This window comes from Galendromus occidentalis, unplaced genomic scaffold (genome assembly GCF_000255335.2).
Source record: "Galendromus occidentalis unplaced genomic scaffold, Mocc_1.1 scf7180000077471, whole genome shotgun sequence".
Taxonomy (NCBI): domain Eukaryota; kingdom Metazoa; phylum Arthropoda; class Arachnida; order Mesostigmata; family Phytoseiidae; genus Galendromus; species Galendromus occidentalis.
Window position 1 is genome coordinate 554,610 of NW_003805459.1, and position 19,916 is coordinate 574,525.

The 19,916-nt window shown below is 52.6% G+C and overlaps 1 protein-coding gene across 1 annotated transcript; it reads left to right on the forward strand.

Moving 5' to 3' along the window:
- Positions 1-657: 657 nt before the first annotated feature.
- Positions 658-16,204, forward strand: cher (filamin A protein cher). The gene is made up of 21 exons (XM_029111810.1): positions 658-982; positions 3,310-3,479; positions 3,615-3,797; positions 3,905-4,171; positions 4,272-4,713; positions 4,806-5,216; positions 5,293-5,468; positions 5,574-5,843; positions 5,976-6,215; positions 6,327-6,606; positions 6,703-6,940; positions 7,032-7,294; positions 7,397-7,692; positions 7,791-7,980; positions 8,091-8,353; positions 12,711-13,446; positions 13,545-13,748; positions 13,846-14,095; positions 14,180-14,675; positions 14,850-15,036; positions 15,145-16,204. Exons 1-21 carry the CDS (start codon positions 658-660, stop codon positions 15,936-15,938), a joined length of 6,681 nt encoding a protein of 2,226 aa, XP_028967643.1. The 3' UTR covers positions 15,939-16,204.
- Positions 16,205-19,916: the final 3,712 nt, after the last annotated feature.

A 19,916-nucleotide genomic window follows, 5' to 3' on the forward strand; every position in this document is an offset into this window, starting at 1 on the left:
TGGCTCTCTCCGGCGCTGGTTCACCGGAACCAGAGCGCTACTAAAGGAAATGACGCGGACACTCCCGGTCCTTATGGGGCCATGCTCTCGGCACGGGAATCTCTTTCAGAAGTGTCTAGCTTCCTGAATGGGCTCTGTGGCGTTAGGGGTGGAACATGAAGCGCCGCAGCAACACCCACCAAGCATCGCGCTCACAAGGCGCTTCCCGATCATGAAACGGCGATTGGCTCAAAATCTCTGATCGCTCGATCCTGAGGAAGCGACTCATCCCGGGATGACATTAGGTCTCCTAAGCGGGAATCTGTTTTTCCGTCGCTTCGGCCGTGAACTATTGCGACAGACCTGGAGATTGTGACGCATCGTCCAGCGACTTGCGAATGAGACATATCAGCGAAATCATTGTTTTCTCTAGAAACTAGTCCCGGAACGGACCGCCAGCCCACGGTCAAGCTCTCTAGCAGGCTAAACATATAAATGACGTAACGAAGTTCCTCGCTGTAAACATTTCGGCAGCCGCTCGATCTCCGAGCTCTGTTTCGCACTTAATCGGCGACCCTGGCTTCTCTAGGGTGGAGGGGATTTTCCCGCTCAGTCAGTGATGACAAGGGGCTTCGAGACTTGCATCTTCGACTAATTGATGCGTCCCATGCGTTGCAGATGGTGCTCAGTAAAGAGCAGCAGAAGAAGGATGCAGAAATGAAGAAGAATCTCGACGAAGATGCGGTTTGGAAACGCATCCAGCAGAACACCTTCTTGCGATGGGTAAATCAGCACCTGACGCAAGTAGAGAAGACAATAGCATCGCTCGAGACCGACTTCGCTGACGGGATTCGCTTCATTGCTTTGCTGGAAGTTCTTTCGGGAAAGAAATGCCCGTACAAGTTCTCCAAAAGACCCACCGTCCGAGGTCAGAAGCTGGAGAACGTGTACGTTGGCCTGAAGTTCCTCACCGATGACGAAGGCCTAAAACTTGTCAACATCGGTGAGTCATTCGAAGCTAAGCCCTTCTCCTCTGCGAATACTTCCTCGCGCGATCTGATATGACAAATTAATGCGTTCCCTCAAACGATTCCCCAACAAAACTTCCCATACGTGCCTCGCTCGAGCTCAAACAGAAACAAAGACGTCTATTAGCCCTCTTGGTGCAACGAGCGTAGACCTCCCTTTCCTGAATAATGGACCGCGGAGACATCAGACAAGCTAACGACGATGTACTTGCTCTACACCCAATCGCCGCTGCTGTGGGCAGGAGCCCACCAGCCAGTGCTTGCCATCGGAGATTGGTATCTCTGGCTTGAGCTATGACGCGGATGAGGCTTCTGTCAGAGAAAATTTCGCTGGAAATTCGCTGCCGTGGTCAACTCCATGGGTCTCCTTCAGAAACGCTATCATTTATTTACACATTAGAAATCCACCGAGATATTTACATCGATCCAGCAGATTAGTCCTCCGGCTTCTCGGGTGGCGGGCCACACGGCTGAAGCATTTTCCGCATCAGGTTAAAACGCACCCGTCCTTTCGTCTCGTTTTCAACAATGGCGAAGAACGACAACATATTGTCGTGACCGATGTAAGAAGCGCACGTATCGCGATGTTGATTCACGAGCCATTCGAATTTGTTCGTATCGGCGTGTCCGGTTCCGATATACTTCGACTGCAAGTGCTCCAACTGGGAGTGGATGTTGTACCGCTCAGCCATTCTGCAACAAAGAACTCTGTCGAAGATAGGGAGTTCCTGCAAGCGCGTGTTCGAACTCGCCGATCTGGTTGAGATGGTAGATTTGCCATAAGGAAGGGCAGGGCCACGGTTTAATTTTGATGGTGAGCAAGTGAGCCGGAGCGCAGATTCAGCTTCGAGGAGCAGACCCGATCTCTGAGATTAACTTTGAGTTTTGCTTGAGCTAATTTCGCTCCCTTGACAGAAGTCTTCGTATCTATCGAAAGGGTGAAGAGATCCGGGCATTCCTGCGAGGTGGTGTCATCATTCACGCTAGTGGAGGGTTCTCATTAGGAAGTCCGATCAGCTGAGAGCTGCCTACGGCAATCAACGGGGTAGAGGCGGTCGTGGCACTCCTCCCGGAGCTGTGGTCGAATCTCAACCTATCTTTGCCGAGAAGGGAGCTCCGTTCTGCCTATCTGCCAATTCGGAATCATCACTCCCGAGAGATATCGTTCCTGATGCCAGATATCGGCTCGTGTTTTTTTTCGTAGTGCAGAGAGAGCACGGATGACCCCCGTCCCATCACAACGAATTTCGAAGCCTGAATTCTGAGCACCACGAATATATTTTCATCGCTCTGGCTGGCTAGTCTCAGAGACGGCGTTGAGGCGAATCCTCGGTCTTTCGGACGAGGCACTTCGGCAAGTGACCAGCTCCAACTGACTTGGCAGTAATCCTCTATCGAAAAATTCATCATGCCGCCCATAATCCTGAAGGGTTCGCCCGCGCGACTATCTGAGGGATGCTCCAGGGAGGATACTTCAAGGGCTCTGTGGGATTGGGAAATTCCAACGTCGATTTAAGATTCGGAATACTTACCGAACTCTTCTTTTGGCTGAGTGCGAGAGACCGGCACGACGCGATGTTTTTCTCTGGCCGGCGCGAGGTTTTGTTTACAGGGGAATAATGATGAGATGATCTTTGTCTGCGCCCATGCAGGGTTCCGGGCGGCATCTGACCGCGGGACCGATCCTCTCACAATCAGTCTCTCAAGGAACCCTTCTCACATTCTGAGGGCTGCCTATTCTGAAAAGGAGAAACCGACACACAACGATGGTCAGCACTCTAGAGACCTAAAATAGCATCTTCTCTTCCTTTTTGTGCTTGTAACGGTCTCCTAGAAGCCGGCTCAGGTCAAGGGCCTCTCTAACCGGCTCAAGCGGTTCCGCCATCGAGCCAGAGTCCATCTCGTGAACGAAACGATTCCGGAGAGCGAGCGCGAGTCTCGAGACCGGCTGAGGGCTCGGGTTCGATGAACTACTGCCCTGCAAGCCGCGTCTCGATGTCGACGCTACCCATCGGAATACCGGCCGAAATCCATTGAATTCGAGGATACGATCTTTCTCTGAGTCGAGGTGTCGGCGTTTAAGTATTCCTCGCGGACTCCGTCAGAAAATTCCATGGGGCCGCGGCGGGTGATTAGTTCGAGCTCGACTTTCATTCTCCATCAAAATTTCGCGGAGGCATCGTCGTGGCTCCTTGGATCGGGACTCGGAAGTTCTGAGTCAGAACTAATTGAGCGAAGGATAGGTGACAGCACGCCTAGCTCGAACATACCGATGATTTGTGGCCTCGATTCCTCTTTTCAGACTCATCGGATATCGTGGACTGCAAACTGAAACTGATCCTGGGTCTGATCTGGACGCTCATTCTTCACTACTCCATCTCCCTCCCCATGTGGGAAGGTGACGATGAGAATCTCCTCGAAGGAAAAGCGAAAACACCCAAGGACCGACTCCTCAAGTGGATCCAATCAAAGGTCACTCCCCGCCATAAGTCACCCTCGATCACTCCAGAACCGGCATTATTCCCGCTGTATCCGCGAAATAGTTCGCGCTCGCCTTCCCTGCATATGAAACTGATCCGAATTCTCCTATTCCTCCATCCCGAGTAGATTCCCGATAAATCTGTGAAGAACTTCACCAAAGATTGGAACGATGGAACGACTTTGGGCGCTCTTGTCGATGCCTTGGCGCCGGGACTGTGTCCCAACTGGCAGAAATGGGATCCCAAGGACAACGTCAGGAATATCAAGGAAGCCATGGATGCCGCCGAAAAATGGCTGGGTGTAGCTCCGGTATGGACGGGATCCGACCCTTCAAGACTGTCCCTGACATATAATAGCGTGTGAATTGTCGAGGTATTAGAGGTTTCAGTGTTCCACTGTATGTTTCAACCCCACAGCTCATCGATCCGGATAACATGGCGAACCCTAAAGTCGACGAGCTCTCGATGATGACTTACCTGTCTCAGTTCCCCAACGCAAAGCTGAAGGAAGCCGCGCCTCTGAAGCTGGAAACCAATCCCAAGAAAGTCCGCTGCTTCGGTCCTGGCATTGAGCCCAAAGGTGTCACGTGCGGTGCCCCGACCACCTTCACCATCGAAACGTTCGGGGCTGGCGAAGGCGACCTCGAGGCCTGGGTAGAGGACGAAAAAGGCAACAAGACCAAGGTGAAGTCCGATACGATGAAATAATTCCTCCATAGAGTATCGGTGCGTCCGCTTCCCACGGAACGTGAGACGAATCACGCCAACGGAAAATCTCCCGCAGGTCGACATCAAACTGGAAGATGAAGGCAAAAAGCGCTGGAAGGCGAGCTACACTCCGAAAACCCAGGGCGCCCACAAAGTGTTCGTCAAGTTCGCCGGCCAAGATGTTCCGAAAGCTCCTTTCGCCGTGAACATCGAAGGCACGCCCGGAGACCCCAAGAAATGCGTTGCGTCCGGTCCCGGTATCGAGCCCAAAGGTCGACCCGCGGGTAAACTCACGCACTTCGACGTCAAAACGACCGGCGCTGGATTCGGTCAGGTTGAGTGCGTTATCACGGACCCTGAAGGGAAAACTTCAGCGGTTCCCATGAAGCTCACCAAGGTTGCGGATGATTTGTACAAATGCGAGTACTGCCCCGTGAAGCCCGGTCCGCACACCGTTCAGGTCTTGTTCGCTGGAAAACCGATACCGAAAGCCCCATTCAAGGTCAACGTGGGACTGCGTGAGTTTTCGTCAATCGAATCCCACAATCCTCTGATTATACGAGGCCTTGTCCTCTTAAAGTCGATCTAATCGACCGGCTTCGTATTTCAGCATGCAACCCCCGCCGCGTGAAGGCGTCCGGACGCGGTCTCCAGAAGAAGGGAGTGCGTGTCGGAGACGTTGCCGACTTCAAAGTCCTGACCACCGATGCCGGCGATGGCAACGTTGAGGTGGAAGTCACTGATCCTGATGGCAAACTCTTGCCCGTAGAAATCAAACAGACCAAAGACGATCGCTATGATGTCACCTACAAGCCCGTCAAAGAAGGTCCGCACAAGGTCGTGGTCAAATACGGCGGTGACGAGATCCCCAAAGCGCCATACGAGGTGGGGGTTGGTCCTTTCAAAGAATCTAAGATCGTAGCCTACGGCCCGGGACTGAAGGGGGGTGTCACCGAGAAGCCCGCCAAGTTCACGGTCGATACCAACGGAGAGACCGGCTCGCTGAGTTTCACCATCGAAGGTCGGTAGAGCGCCAAGAGTCAGGACTTCATGATGGACGAAACGACTAGAAACTCAGATTACAAACTTTCATGCAGGCCCATCGAAATGCTCGATTCAATGCGAGGATCTTGGTGATGGATCTGCCGGTGTGACGTATACACCCAGCGCGCCAGGAGACTACGTCATTCATATTTTGTGCGACGGCGAGGATATTCCGAAATCGCCATACGTCGCAACCATCGAACCCGAGAAAGAATTCGATCTCACTAAGGTATAGCATATCTTGGTCAAAGCACCCGCTACTCGATTAAATTCACGGGAACTGAGATATAACACCCGGGTTCCCGACCCTTCATCGATGCGTTTCAACCTCCAGGTCAAAGCTTTCGGTCCGGGGCTCAGCCCAGGCGTTCAGCAGGACAAGCAAGTCGAGTTTACCGTGGACTGCAAAGCGGCAACTGCGAAGCCAGAGTCGGATCCCGATGTCTCGGTGGAAATCCATAATGAGAACTATGAGCCGATTCCAGTCACCGTGAAGTCAAACAAGAACGGAACTGTCACCTGCTCGTACAAGCCCAAAGACGACGGAAAATACACCGTGTGTGTGAACTACAACGGGTGTGCGATTCCCGACAGCCCCTTCAAGGTAAGCTCTCGGTGCAGACTGTGGACACTCTTCGAGAACCTGAGGAGCCGGACTACGGTCCGGGCAATCGGAGCATCTCTTGCTTGAAGGTCGTGTCGGACCTTCTCCAAGTATCGCTTCCCTATCCTCTAGGTCGATGTGACAGCTAGCGCGGATCCTCTGAAAGTGAAGGTCTACGGACCGGGCGTTGAAAAAGGAGTCAAAAGCAGCACTCCCACAAAGTTCTTCATAGATTGCAAGAACGCAGGCTCCGCCAAGCCCAAGGTGAAAATCACAAATGAAGACGGCGACGAGGTGAAGGTCAAGATGACGGATAACAAGGACGGCACCTTCACCTGCGAGTACAAGGCTCCCACGCCTGGAAACCATTTCGTGAGTGGGGCAGTGCTTCTCTCATCAGAGCAGTTGAATTCTTGGAGACAAAGGTTTACGTAAGTTGAATTTAGAAAACTACAGAACCTCGATACGAGCATGAATTTCTAGGTAACTGTCGAGCAAGGCGGAAAACCCGTGCCTGGATCGCCTATCAAGGTCGCTGTCGAACCTCACATGAGCACCAAGGATGTCGTCGTGAGCGGACTTCAACCGGTCATCTTCACCAACGCAATCAACGAGTTCCAAGTGGATACGTCGAAGCTCCCCAAACCGGATGATCATAAGATCGAGTGCACAATCGTAAAGCCTGACGGTTCTCGCCAATTGGCCAAGGTGGAGTCGACTGGTAACGGAAAATTCAAGGTCACCCACATTCCGAAAGAAGTTGGTAAGGGAAGGTGGCTCTGGCGGGGATGGATGATCATTCCACTGAGTGAGTGACAGAAAAGGAGAGGCGTTCATCTCTAGACCTCTGTTTCTGAAGGTACCTGCGAATATAAAGTGACGGTCGACGGCATACCCGTTCCGGACAGTCCGTTCCCCGTCAAGGTGGAGAGCGGTTGCGATCCATCTAGGGTCAAGGTCTACGGGCCTGGAATCGAGTTCGGGAAGGTGAACGAAGAAAACAAATTCACCGTCGAGACCAAAGGTGCCGGGACAGGAGGCCTCGGGCTCTCGATCGAAGGCCCGACCGAAGCGAAGATGACCTGCGTCGATAACAGGTACCCCTCTCAATTCAGCCTGGGATCCGAAGCTCGAGGAGCAGTCGGTGCGAGGCTTGTGATAATCTCGCCGAACCCGCCCGAATTCCAGGGACGGGACATGCACCGTGACATATGTGCCTGACACCGAGGGAGTTTACCGCATCGGGGTCAAGTTCGCCGGTCAGGACGTTCCGGGGAGCGTTTTCGAAGTCCCCGCTGCTAAGAGTCTCGACGTATCGAAAGTCACCTGCTCGGGCCCCGGACTCGAAGAGGGCAAAGTTCGCGCCGGCGTTCCGCAGAACTTCACCGTGGACACCAAGGCTGCCGCCGGCGGAGGGAAACTCCCGGTCAGCGCTACCGTCACGTCCTCGGGTAGGAGCTGCGGCGAGAGAGAAATTTAGTTCCATATAAGTGAATTGAGTTGATCTGTCTCCGGCTCCGTCGATGGTTTGACCGTTGAAGCTAATGCGTCAGGGTACTCCGCAGATGGAACCGCGTGTCCTGTAGAGGTCACGGACATCGGCGATGGGAAGTTCTCGGTCGATTATATCCCACCTGAAAATGAAGGCGCCGCATGCAAGATCGAAGTCCGCGCTGCTGGCAAGGAAGTGCCGAAGAGCCCGTTCAACCTGAAGCTTAAGCCGAAGGCAGAACCTAACAACATAAAAATGGTGGGAGCTCCGCCGAAAGAGGTCCCTTGCTCGATTCCTCAGGAGTTCGTCATCGACACCACGGACGCCGGAGCTGGGAAACTCGACATCGACGTCGTAGTGAGTGCACGGGAAACGTGGAGCTGTTTTTGCTTTGCGAGCGCTAAATCGTCGGAGATTTCCCTTCATATTATTTCTGTTCTGTCTTTTCTGCACAGAGTCCGAATGGAGAGGTCCGACCAGCAAAAACCAGGATGCTCCCGGACGGCAAGACTAAGGTCTTGTTCGTTTGCGATACCCCCGGCAAGAATAAGATCGTCACCAAGTACGACGATAAGGAAGTCAAACAGTGCAGCTTCCAGGTGGACGCCAAGAAAGCCGGAGATCATTCGAAATGTATTTTCGATGGTGAGTTGGAAAGAATTCCTGGGGCATGCCTGCCCGAGAGGACCGAAGCTCTACAGGACGTCGTTCCTCCCGCACAATGTGTTACATTATATCCTCTCGTATGTTTCCAGAGAATTCTATTCCGAAGGCGGTGGCTGTCGGTAAGGACTACGAGGTCAAAGTGGACACCCGAGGTGCCGGTGAAGGACGGCTCACGGGATCGATAACCAAAGTGGGCTCGAAAACGAAGAGCGTCACAGATTGTAGTGAAGTCGATACGATCGTCCACAAGGACGGAACTCAGAGCGTCCGTTTCAAGGTCAAGGAGAAGGGAGAATACAACTTCGACCTTAAGTTCGGAGGGGAAAAAATCACGAAAACCACTAAGATCGTGGTGAGTACATCCAGTAGCCGGCTCGTCAGTCACGAGGATCCCGGTGCCGAATGAAAGTCTTTTTTCGTCGGTCAGCCACACGGCGGGAATCGTTCTGTCGGGCCTTGTCCGTCTCGAGTGGTGATTTTTTTTTACAATTTAATTACACCCGATGTGATGAGCTGTCATCCGATGCGGTCAGCTTTCTGTCGCGTCCTATCTCTTCCATCGAGAAGGATTCCGCTGAGGGCGACTACGCGGGCTCACTCGAATCTCACAGACGCTCATCAAGAAGCCGGGCCAAAACGACTCGAGTCGTTTTCGCCGAGGCATCCACCTCCTCGGACGCTGGTTCTCGAGCACTTTCGGTCCGAGAACTGAGTGCGCCCGCCTTCCAAACGCCCGCCAGCTAGCATACCTGCCAGCTCGCTTGCTTGCTTGCCTACCTGCCGGCCCGCCCGTCCTTCCAGAGTGATCTAGCTCGAAGCAGCTCTTGCATAACAGGTCGAACCATTTGTTTCCCCGACAGTCTCCTCGGGCTGAAAGATGTCACCAGAAGCTCACTCAGTCGAAGTCCTGTCTCTATTCCCCCTCATTGAGGCGGATGAATATTACAAAGTAGCAGCCCGCCGATCAGAATTCCGAATGACGATACCGATCACTGCATCTCACGAATTGTAACGATCTCCCGACAGTCGACGAGGCATTGTCCGGGAGGTAGGTAGACGATACGATACCCATACCGTTGGCCTCCTCGAGAGCAGAGCAGGGACTGAGACCTCGCCGCCAATCAGAGCGTCGGCTTCGTCCAGAGCTCGGAGGTCCCGAAAACTAAGGAACGTCTTCGGGAATGTTCTCAACGGAATGCGTCAGGGGGGCCGCACCCTCCTTGCCCATAGGAATGCCTGGAATCTATTCTCCCGAAAGCGTGTCACGGAACGCAGGCAAACGCTCTCATGTGGACGAATGGGACTTTCTTTCACGAAGAATTATTCCGCTTGGAGGAATATTTCCGTGATAAACGCCCGCTCGCTTCTCGCTACGCCTCAAGGTCCGCAAACTCAGCGAACTGAATGCAGGGGTCGACTGAGATATTCGTTGCTCGCAGAGATTGTTACGAGGCTCTGAGAGCCAATCAACCCTCAGCTGAGTCGCGATATATCTACACAACACCAGAGCTCTGTTTTGAGACTCTCTCAGAGGAAAGGCATCACCAAACCTTGCGGCAAGCCCGAACATGCGTGGATAGTATTCAGCGTTCCCAAGGGAAGCCATCGAATAGAGCGGCAAGTTTTCTCGATCCCCGAGAGGGACCGATAAACTCGTACATATCATGGAAGATCTCGGCGGGAATCATCAAAAATGCAGTCCATGCCCTCCAATCGATCCTCGACTCTCGGATAGATCCAGATGCCGACATGATATTCGAACCTGAAATTCGAGGGCATTCAATCGAAGTGAGGAGCTTATCGATTCTCCGGCGAAAAGACCCGCATCGTCTTAGACGGCACAGAGCTGAGATCATGACCGTGACGTAGACCGGCGGCGTTCATCATTGCAGGCTCTCGCAAAAATGTCTCTGGTATTTGGAAATCTGCAAGCCGCGGGAAGTCAGTGGTCGACCAAAAACTTTGTAGATTAGAGCCGGGTCGAGAAGAAGTCCAGCATTAATCAAACGCTCAGAGTAAATGAGAGAGGAATATCAACCTATTTTACCCTATAGGACGCAATTAAAAAAATGCTGACAGGTAGAGATTGAGAGCGATACGCTCCCGAGCCGTGTCAATATCTGGGTGAGAGGAATCTGCGCGCGAGCCCTACATTCTTCGCCCTGGCCATTGTGCTCACGAGGTGTCTGCGTCGAAGCTCATCAGAGCTGTAGGTTCTCACAACGCCCGATCAGCGTATCTATGAGTTCTCGTCCTGACAGCCACGCGAGACTCTGCTTATAGGATATGAATGAGTTCGGGAGTAGAGAACAATGGTGCTGAGCGTGAATATTCGGTGCGACTCGAATCGTGCTCCTCGGAATTCATTGATAGAAATTTATCAAACGTGTCCGCGGGTCTCGCTTGAGCGGCTCTCGTCGAGATTCCGTCGGGATTTTTTTGAGGAGCCCCGGTCCCCATGATAGACTCAGGGCGAGGCGTCAGCATCGGTAGTATCGAGCTTCAGCGCTTCAAATCTGTCCCAGTAGAACAGCCCGAATCCGATGCAGAAAATAATCGCTGCTCGGCTCGGAGAGTTATGCTTCCGGGCTCTGGGTTGAGGATTCTCATTTTGCGAATCTTCCTTTGTGGCCAATCTCTCTTATACCGTCCGCTGACCATGGGCGTGAAGTACAGCTTTCCGAAAGATTTCCCCAAATGCCGATTGATATCTCCCGAGCGGGAGTCATCTTTTCTTGAAGAGAGCGTCTTTGAAGCTTCGGCGAACGTGCCGTATTACTCGCAAGCGGGTCAATGAGTGTGAAAGCCACCGACGAGCGAACGAATGAACGAACGACGACGACGACGACGATCGTTAGGATACAGGGTCTGGGTACAAAGGTTACCGAAGACTGCGGGGATGCCTTATTTCAAGTGACCCGACCGCTGCTCAAGAAGCAAGGGTCGTTCGTAACAATATCATCACATTATTCGGCCTTTAGGCCAAAAGGCTTGCTTTCGGACTCGGGGCGGGCTGGCCGGGTGGCGGGCGGGCGGACGGATGGTTCCGGGAGAGTGCGAGTCCGAGCATCCTACGAAGCTCTGCGAGAGTCGCTGCTCTCCGAGCACTTGACAGAGTCATAGTTTAAGGTTTCGGGAAGTGGTGTTTGCACTTTGGAACGAGCTATCGGAGGCTCGTGCGTTGCAGGTGAGTTTCGTTCTCGAGCGGTTCTCCGTTGCTCTTCGATTGCACATCGATAGACGGGTCTCGACAAGTATTAGTTAGCTTGCTAATTGTTGGTATTCGGAACCCCAATCTGCTTGGTCGGGCAGGAGGCGGAACGGTATGATGCGCAGGTGCTCTCATGCTGCTCCGCTTGAATCTCTCGGGGATCGTTGGAGCGTGCGAAGCTCGGGAAATCCCCATCGATGCGGATTCGATCGTTCCTCAAGCGGTTGGAATTTAAAATCACAAAGGAGAAGCTATGAGTTGCCAAGAGCAAGCTCGAACCTCATTCCTTCACCTTGCTGACCCTATCGGCCTCGCATCCTCCCGGAATGCGAACTCTCGGGAGGTGCAATGTGATTTCGACAATGAGGATCTTTCCGCGGAGCCTTAGCTTCAATTGAAAGCTGATTCGAGATGCTCTGTCCGAAAAGATTGGCTTTCACGATACTTTTCGATCTTCCGAGACTCGACCCAGGTAGATCACACTCAGCCGATGCTTCGGAAAAAATATGAGTAAGAACGTATTTGCTTCATACTCTCGACATCGAGAGATCTCCTATGTAGCAGTCGAGGGCATAGAGGGTGTAGAGATAATTGGCGAGAATATCAAGCAGGAGTTTCCCAAAGATATTCAGGTCGATTATCCCCGGTAGGAATTCCCTGTAATCGTCTTTTTGTCTGCGGCCCCTATTGATCCTCGCCTCTAGCTAGGTTTCGCAAACTATTGGACCGAGTGGCCCGAGCTCGCGGCATCTAAGTGGTGGCTGTCCGGGCAGGTTGGCGAACACCGACTTCATTCTTCTACCCGTTTGTCTTTGGAATTCTGAAAGGTGCTCGTTCGTCAACTCATTCACTTCCGCTTAGATCCGTCCGCCGGCCAGAGACGAGGGTTTGTGTTTTCCTCTCGCTGTCGGGGCACTTTGTGGGTGCTCTTAGATCACATGAGATGCCCGCTAGGTAGCCCTACCAGCCAAGAGGCGAGCCTTACCAGCTGATTGGCTGATGTGATCTTGGCAATCGTACCCACCGTCGTCAGAAACCACCGAGATGACAGCCTCTCGAGTTGCAGATACTGACCTGTGTTAGCCGGTCGGATCACAACAAGGGTCTCGATCTATCTCCAGGCTCGAGAGAATGCAAGCGTTAGGTCGACCAGTTCGCGGCGAGCTCTTCATTGAACTAATGATGGTCGCTTTTGTCGAGCTCTCCCCTGCCAAATTTAAAGCAGTAGGATCTCTGCTCCTCATAGTTTCCACGATGAGGCTCATGAAATTCGTTCCTCCTCTCCGAGAAAAGTAATTTACTCTGCGGGCGAATTCTTCAGGCTCTGAAAGTCTCCTTCAGGATCTTCCTCAATGGCAGCTCGTTCATCATTCCTGCAATGAAAACAAGCTGAAGTGGAGGGTTCGGAAAACAATTTCATAGTTCAACGGGTGGGAGGGACACCTTCGATTACACCAGGGATCTGGAATAATTATCGAAACTCTCCTCTATTCCTCAGACGACGCAAGAAGTTTACGAGGAGAGCACAACAACAACAAGCTACCGCAAAGAGACCAAGACCACCAAGAAGTTCCACGGCCTCCAACTCACCAATCTTCCTACACGTCACAAGAACAGTGCTGACGTCGACGCTTTCGTCAAAATGCCGTCCGGAGGAATCGACAGGCCTGTGATCGTCGACAACCAAGACGGAACCGTGTCCATCCGCTACGATCCCCGCGAAGAGGGCTGTCACGAACTGCACGTAAAATTCAACGGCGAGCACATTCAGGGCAGTCCCTTCAAGTTCAACGTCGACTCGATCTCGTCCGGATACGTTACCGCCTACGGCCCTGGCTTGGTTCACGGGATCGCGAACGAGCCCACTCAGTTCCACATCTCGACCAAGGGTGCCGCATCCGGAGGACTCAACGTCGCCGTTGAGGGTCCGAGCAAGGCCGATATCAACTACCACGACAATCGCGACGGCACGGTGACGGTGACGTATCTGCCCGCGGCACCGGGTGACTACAAGATCACGATCAAATTCGCCGATGAGCACATCAAGGGATCGCCCTTCACCGCGAAGGTCACTGGCGAAGGCCGCAAACGCGCCCAGATCTCCGTGGGTCACTCTTCTGAGGTTTCGCTGAAGGTCCAAGAGAAGGATATCAAGACCCTCAATGCCTACATCGTAGCCCCGAACGGTCTCGAGGAGCCGTGCTTCCTTAAGCAGCTGCCCAACGGCCAGCTAGGTATGGAAGCTCAGAGTTCTAGTCGGGACAAGATCGCTGTGGAGACGAGTCAGAGATCCGCGATGGACGATCGCCCTGAAAACCTTCGGTCATTCCAGGAATTTCTTTCACGCCCCGTCTCACTGGAGACCACCAAATCCACGTCCGTCGGCAGGGACAGGAGATAACTGGATCGCCCTTCAAGATCAGTGTCCTGGATTGCGAAATCGGAGACTCAACCCGAGTCCAGACTTCTGGAGCCGGTTTGATCCAAGGAATCACTCAGAAAGCCAACGAGTTCGTCATAAATACCAAGGACGCCGGTGAGTACCATTCCGAGGCAGCAATAATTCGCTAGCGGAAGCCGATACGGAGGAACTGAGCGGGACTCACGAGCCACGGGCGACGGGATCTTCGCAGGTTATGGAGGTCTGTCCATCTCGATGGAAGGACCCTCAAAGGCTGATATCAAAGTCAAGGACAATGAGGACGGAACGGTGAAAGTGAATTACGTTCCATCGGAGCCCGGATACTACATTCTGAACGTGAAGTTCGCTGATCACCACGTGCGAGGATCTCCTTTCACGATCAAAGTTGACGGTGAAGGTTCCAACGTCCAACGAGAAAGAATTAAGAAACAGCGCGAGGCAGCTCCGATTTCCGATGTCGGGTAAGGGGTCGCTCCTTATTGATCGAGACATCTTTCAAAGACGAGAAGGACTTCCAGGAACTAAACGCGTCCGCACATTTCCAGACAAGAGTGCAAATTGATCTTCAAAATGCCCAACTCGTGTGCTCTCGACATGGACGCAAAGGTTCAGGGCCCCGGAGGCGACACGAACCCGGCGTGCATTCGGGATTCCGACGATGAGGCCTTCGAGGTCGCGTTCGTGCCCAAAGTCGCTGGCGTCCACACCGTCACCGTGCGCCACAAGAAGTTCCACATCCCGGGATCACCCTTCCAATTCACTGTCGGACCTCTCCGGGACTTCGGAGCCCATCGAGTCCACGCAGGGGGTCAAGGACTCGAGCGGGGTATCGCGGATGAGCCATGCGAGTTCAATATCTGGACTCGTGAAGCTGGCGCCGGGGCGCTCGCGGTGTCCGTTGAGGGACCCTCGAAGGCCGCTATCGACTTCAAGGATCGCAAAGATGGATCCTGCTATATATCGTACAAAGTCACTGATCCGGGAGAGTACCGAGTCGGAATCAAGTTCAACGATCAGCACATCCCCGACTCACCTTTCAAGGTTTGTGATTTGGTTTTGAAAAAATCTCCCGAACAGTAGCGCGTCCTGCCTCATGAGATTCATCGCGAAAACGGCTCGGAAAAAACAAAGAAAAGCGGGGGAAAAAGGCATACGAGGGGATTCAGATCTTCGTGAAAGAGCTTGGAATAGAATTAATGCATTCACGACCTACAGGTTTATGTCATGCCGCCGGCTGGCGATGCCGCTCAGATCGAGCTTGCGAACGTTCCCGATTCTATCAAAGTCAACACTCCCGTCAATCTTAGCTTGCGCATGAACGGCGCCAAGGGAACCCTCGATGGAGAAGTTGTCGACCCATCGGGCAAGAAAGACGATTGCTTCATGTGCTGTCTCGATGCGGGTAAGGACCTCAGGGGGAAGAGGAGGAGGATCCGCTCCGACGCCTTCATTCGGAGATGCGACCGAATTCGCTTTGTTGACTTGCTAATTATTCTCATGATAATTGCAGACGAGTGGGCCCTGCGCTTCCTGCCGAAAGAAAATGGCGTCCATCACATCCATATCCGCTGCGACGGTGTCCATATTCCTCAATCCCCCTTCAGGGTCTTGGTCGGCACCGACGACGCTGATCCTGCCGCTGTCAACGCCCACGGTCCCGGCTTGAAGGAAGCAATCGCCGGCCAGAAGACGGACTTCATCGTGGATACGACCGCTGCCGGCATTGGCAAGCTCAAGGTCCAGGTCGATGGACCGACAAAGGTTTCTATGGATTGCACAGAGATCGACGAGGGCTACAAGGTCCACTACACTCCCCTTGCGCCTGGCGACTACTTCATCGCTGTTAAATACAATGGCTACCACGTATGCGGATCGCCCTTCAAGGTCAGCGTCAGCGGTGAGGCCACTCGAACCTCCGCCGGAGGTCTCGTTGCCGCCAATGTCGCCGAGAGCTCGAACGTCGAGCTGGACACCGTCCGCAAACAAGGCACCGCGAAGGCCGATCGTCTGCCCGCTTTCAAGTCGGACGCGAAACGCGCCACCTCTAAGGGTTTGGGTTTGAAGAAGGCGGTCATGGGACGCGCGAACACCTTCACCGTCGACTGCAGCAACGCCGGGAACAACATGCTCTACTGTAGCGTTTTCGGACCTAAAGGTCCTTGCGACGAGACCTTCGTCAAGCACATGGGCCGCAACATGTACAATGTGACCTATCAATGCAAGGAAAGAGGAGACCACATCATAATGGTGAAATGGGGAGACGAGAACATCCCCGGCTCCCCCTTCAAGGTCATTGCTGCTTAAGGCAACGGAACTTCGCAAGGTTTTTGATGTAAGCTTCATCATGCGTCCGGAGCTTCGTTGTGAACGTTCGTGGGACTCCGGGGCGATCTCCGAGCTCGTATCGACTTGACGATACAGAGATTAGGAAGATTTCCGACGCCGCGCTCGTCCACCGATCGAGTTCGGATTCTGGATCGTAGCATCTAAAAGAGCTCAAGTCATTGATATCATTCAAGGAATACTCTGAAGGGTGTATTTATTATTATTGACAAGCATTTCCCGCTCATCCGAATCTAGTTTGGGACGAATCAGTGTGTCTCGTGTTGTGGAATCACTGCGCAATAAAAAATGCTTGCTATCTGAAAACCGCTCGGAATCTTTCCTCGCCAATGAATAAAATCGCTCCTCAGCCAAATTTCTCCCCGGCGCTACAGTGAATCGTACACGAAGCTCGGCAATGGGGAAGTCATCAACGCAGCTGGTCGAAATGCACTCTGAATTAAGGCTCCTTGATTTTCCGAATTTGCGATAGAGCCCCGAATTCGCGATAAGTCCGTGCAGCACTTATATGGTACTCCTAATCGGGCGCAGACGCATGTTTTTGACGCCTTTGAATTTTATTCGAGTGGAATTCTGGATCATTGTAACACTCTGTCAGCGGTGTTGTCCGATGCAGGAGCTGCGTGGGCGCGGGGAGCGCTGCGAATTCGAAAGGCGACCCCTCTTTCGCTTCCGAGATCGTCCATTTTGGGATCGGCTGGAAGCCCGAGTTAAGGCCAGTCTCACTGTACTTATCATCATTCGCAAAAGGAATCAACTTGTCAGAGAATCTCAAACATCGGGCGACGAAATTATCGAATCAGCGCTTCAACGACTCTGTGCACCGAAAAAGACAGCTGTTACAGGAACTGGACCTAACGGTGAGTGGGGCCTCTGCTCAAAGTCGGACGACCGACGATTCAAGCCCGATGTTGGGCAGTCAAACGAAAAATGTTTCCAAAGGCGGCTTCCAGACCCGCTCAATCGAGAGCTGCAGATCGGGAGATCGGCTGCGCCCTTTGGCAGAATGAAATCGAAGGCGAAGCAATGTGCGCAATTATCGGCAATGATGATGAAATTCGACGTATTCTCCGCTGCCAGAGAGTAGCGCGGTCTCCAAGAGATGACGGATTGCTCCCACTGAATGGGTATCTTTTGAGGAATCGAGAACCTGGGTTGCCGTTTCGGACCGGCTCGAAAGAAGAGACCGTCAACGACACCGCCTAAGCTAGTACGTACGTTACGGTGGGAGGCACACAAAGAACGGTCGATACTGGATCTATTAAAAGCTCAATCGCTTTGTGAGGCTCTGCGAAAGCGAGCAGACTTCGAATGACCACCGTTGACTTTGTCGAATAATAATTCAAGGACCATGATGACGAATACGGAGCGTGACTCCTTGCCCTGAGGAGTCATGCATAAACATACTGAGGATCCTGGATTCTCTTGCTATACTTCTCAGACCGCTGAAGTTATTCTCTAGGCTGAGGGAAGATGATTTTCAGTGTGATTTCGTCAATGGCGGTCCAGAAAGGGGAACAGTTTCCGATCCATAAAATCATTTTTCGATACCCTCATTGCGTGGGGAGCGATATCCGCTCAGGAATAAAAACATGATTTTAATCCTGGAAAATAGAAGGTTCAGATCCTTCAAGCGGCAAACCGGGACGTCATCCAATCCCTGGGAGGGATCCGATTTTTGGAGAGCCCCGGTCTGCTTATAGATGGAGATCTCAATCAGGAAAAATATTGCCGACGCTACCAGGATCATCCGGGGGCCGAGCCGGATACCGGAATCTGCGCTTCGCTGTACAGATACAGGCGTTCGTTGTTCAATCATGTACAAACGTCCTGAGGGCGAAGACTTCCTATCAATGGAGAAAGTGCCGGCGGAGAAGATCCTGGAGCTTGCTGACAAATGCAGGAAATCTTTCTGGGCACGCTATGATTTTATTTCGTCGGCGGCCCGCCGGGTGGAAGGGTCGTAATATAATTGGAGGAGCGTCCTTGGTCGACCGCAAATTACGGAACTAATTCCCTTCTCGGTTTTCGAAAGGAGCCAAAGACTTTAATTTCCGAGAGGTTCAGCCCCGTGGAACGCCCGCCTAACTAGAATCGAAAGTCACGATTTTCACCGTCAGAACATTCGCCAACTAGAATAGAATAACTCTGGACGGAGGCAGCAACGCGACGCAGAATGGAAACTCCGACAGATATCATTCAGATGACTTTTCGTGATATTTTCCCAGCGCTCTTCGGAACGGTCGATGTGAGCGTGCGTGATTTGAAGTTGTATGTGGAGTCCAGAATGAACAGCCGCAGCTAGTCTGATGGCGTCCAATTTCGAGCGGAGGCTTCATCGCTGCGACGCACTCTGCTGTGACGATGATGTTGAGCTTCCATCGCTGTTTCAGCTCTGTTCTAGAATGGAACTGCGCGACGGATAATAATCTGAGGGATACTAGCTGATTGTTGCTGCTCGTCATCGGTATCCTCGGATACCCATTGGCCGCCTGTTTCTCTGCGGCATTTAGGAGATCGGATGAACTTCCCCGCGGTTCTCATTCAAACTGTGAATCGCAGTCTCCGAAATCTCAGATCGATTTTCAGGACTGGGTTCCTCCAATCGTTGGGGTTTGGAATGATAGAATTCGAAGACCGCGATGATTTCCGTTTTGCCAGGCCCCATGCCACCGTTGAAGAACCTAACTTACTTTTTCCCCGGACCTTCGACATTCCGGGTGGTAATATAATGGAATCCTGTCTCTTTTCAATGGTGACCACTGCATCGGTAGCTCACATGGCAACAGAAGTAGGGGAAGGGACAGCAGCAAGTTTCGTGGCAAGGCAAAAAGTTGAATCGGGAAGTGAGAGCCAAAGCTAGCCACGAAACCTCCTCGCCCACCATCGCTGACTCAGAATCGGCGGCGACCAAGGGTACTGCTCCGCTCGCCGCTAGGGGTGGTACTTCTGATGTTTCTCTATTTTTTTTCTCTCATTATCGTTGTTGATGGTGATCGCTTCCATTTTTTGTTTGCTCGGCGTTCGGGAACGAAATCCAAGAGTATCCAAGTGATCCAGCGGAGCGCATTCGGATACCTCCGCACGGAGTGTGTTTCAACTTTCCGTGAACAGCTGTCAGCTCGCGTCCATGAAGCTTGACCGTAGGTGAGAACTTGAAGGGTGTGGTGTCCCTACTCGACGAATTCCGTGTCCCCGGGACACTCTTAAGCGGGCTTCTGTTTGAATTCAGAATGATAAATAGCTCCGATTATTCGGAACTAGAATCCAGAGTCGACCCATCCTTATTACTCGGAGCCGGGTCGGGAATATACCAACCAACCAGCGGAGCCTGCGGTCGGAACTCCCGGCCGACTTCCCGGTCCCCGGTCCAGTATATGATCGAGTTCATTTTAGGAGAAGAAGCCGTCATTGATTCCAGCCGCGAAAACTTCCCAAGAAGAAGCTTGATTGCGGAAATAAGTCGGCCATCGTGAAAAAATGTAACTTGCTCGCTACTCGATGGCGCAACCCTCATGATGGCTAACTTGCTCGCAGGACGAAGTAGTCGTAGCGGCGGCTATGACGGAACTCACCATTACAAAGCGCCAAGCATCCTATTCCGCAGAGCCGTGCCGCTGCCGAGTGGAACCTTTGGCCCACCACTGAATAACCTGCAAGCGCTCGATTTGCCACAATATCTGCTATCGATTGGGACCGTCAGAGCCTGAGGCGCGGCATCAATCGAACGGCCTCGGGTAGAATGAGTGGTCCAATTTATAAAATTCTCATGATCGAAGTTTTCGAGGGCATCTCGATCTGAGTTGAGCGTCTCTGAGTATACAATTATCATCTATCTACGGCGAACGACACTGTCGGAAAATATCCACGAGTCGAAAAATGGTCCCCTTTGAATGGAGAAATTCCATTTGGACGGAATTCGAAGCCACCGAAGTAGGA

Bases quoted from the DNA above. Each gene is read 5' to 3' on its own strand.
- cher (XM_029111810.1), top strand. From the start codon at position 658: ATGGTGCTCAGTAAAGAGCAGCAGAAGAAGGATGCAGAAATGAAGAAG. The intron at 3,798-3,904 runs GTATGGACGGGA...TCAACCCCACAG, and splicing joins AATGGCTGGGTGTAGCTCCG to CTCATCGATCCGGATAACAT. The intron at 5,217-5,292 runs GTCGGTAGAGCG...ACTTTCATGCAG, and splicing joins GCTGAGTTTCACCATCGAAG to GCCCATCGAAATGCTCGATT.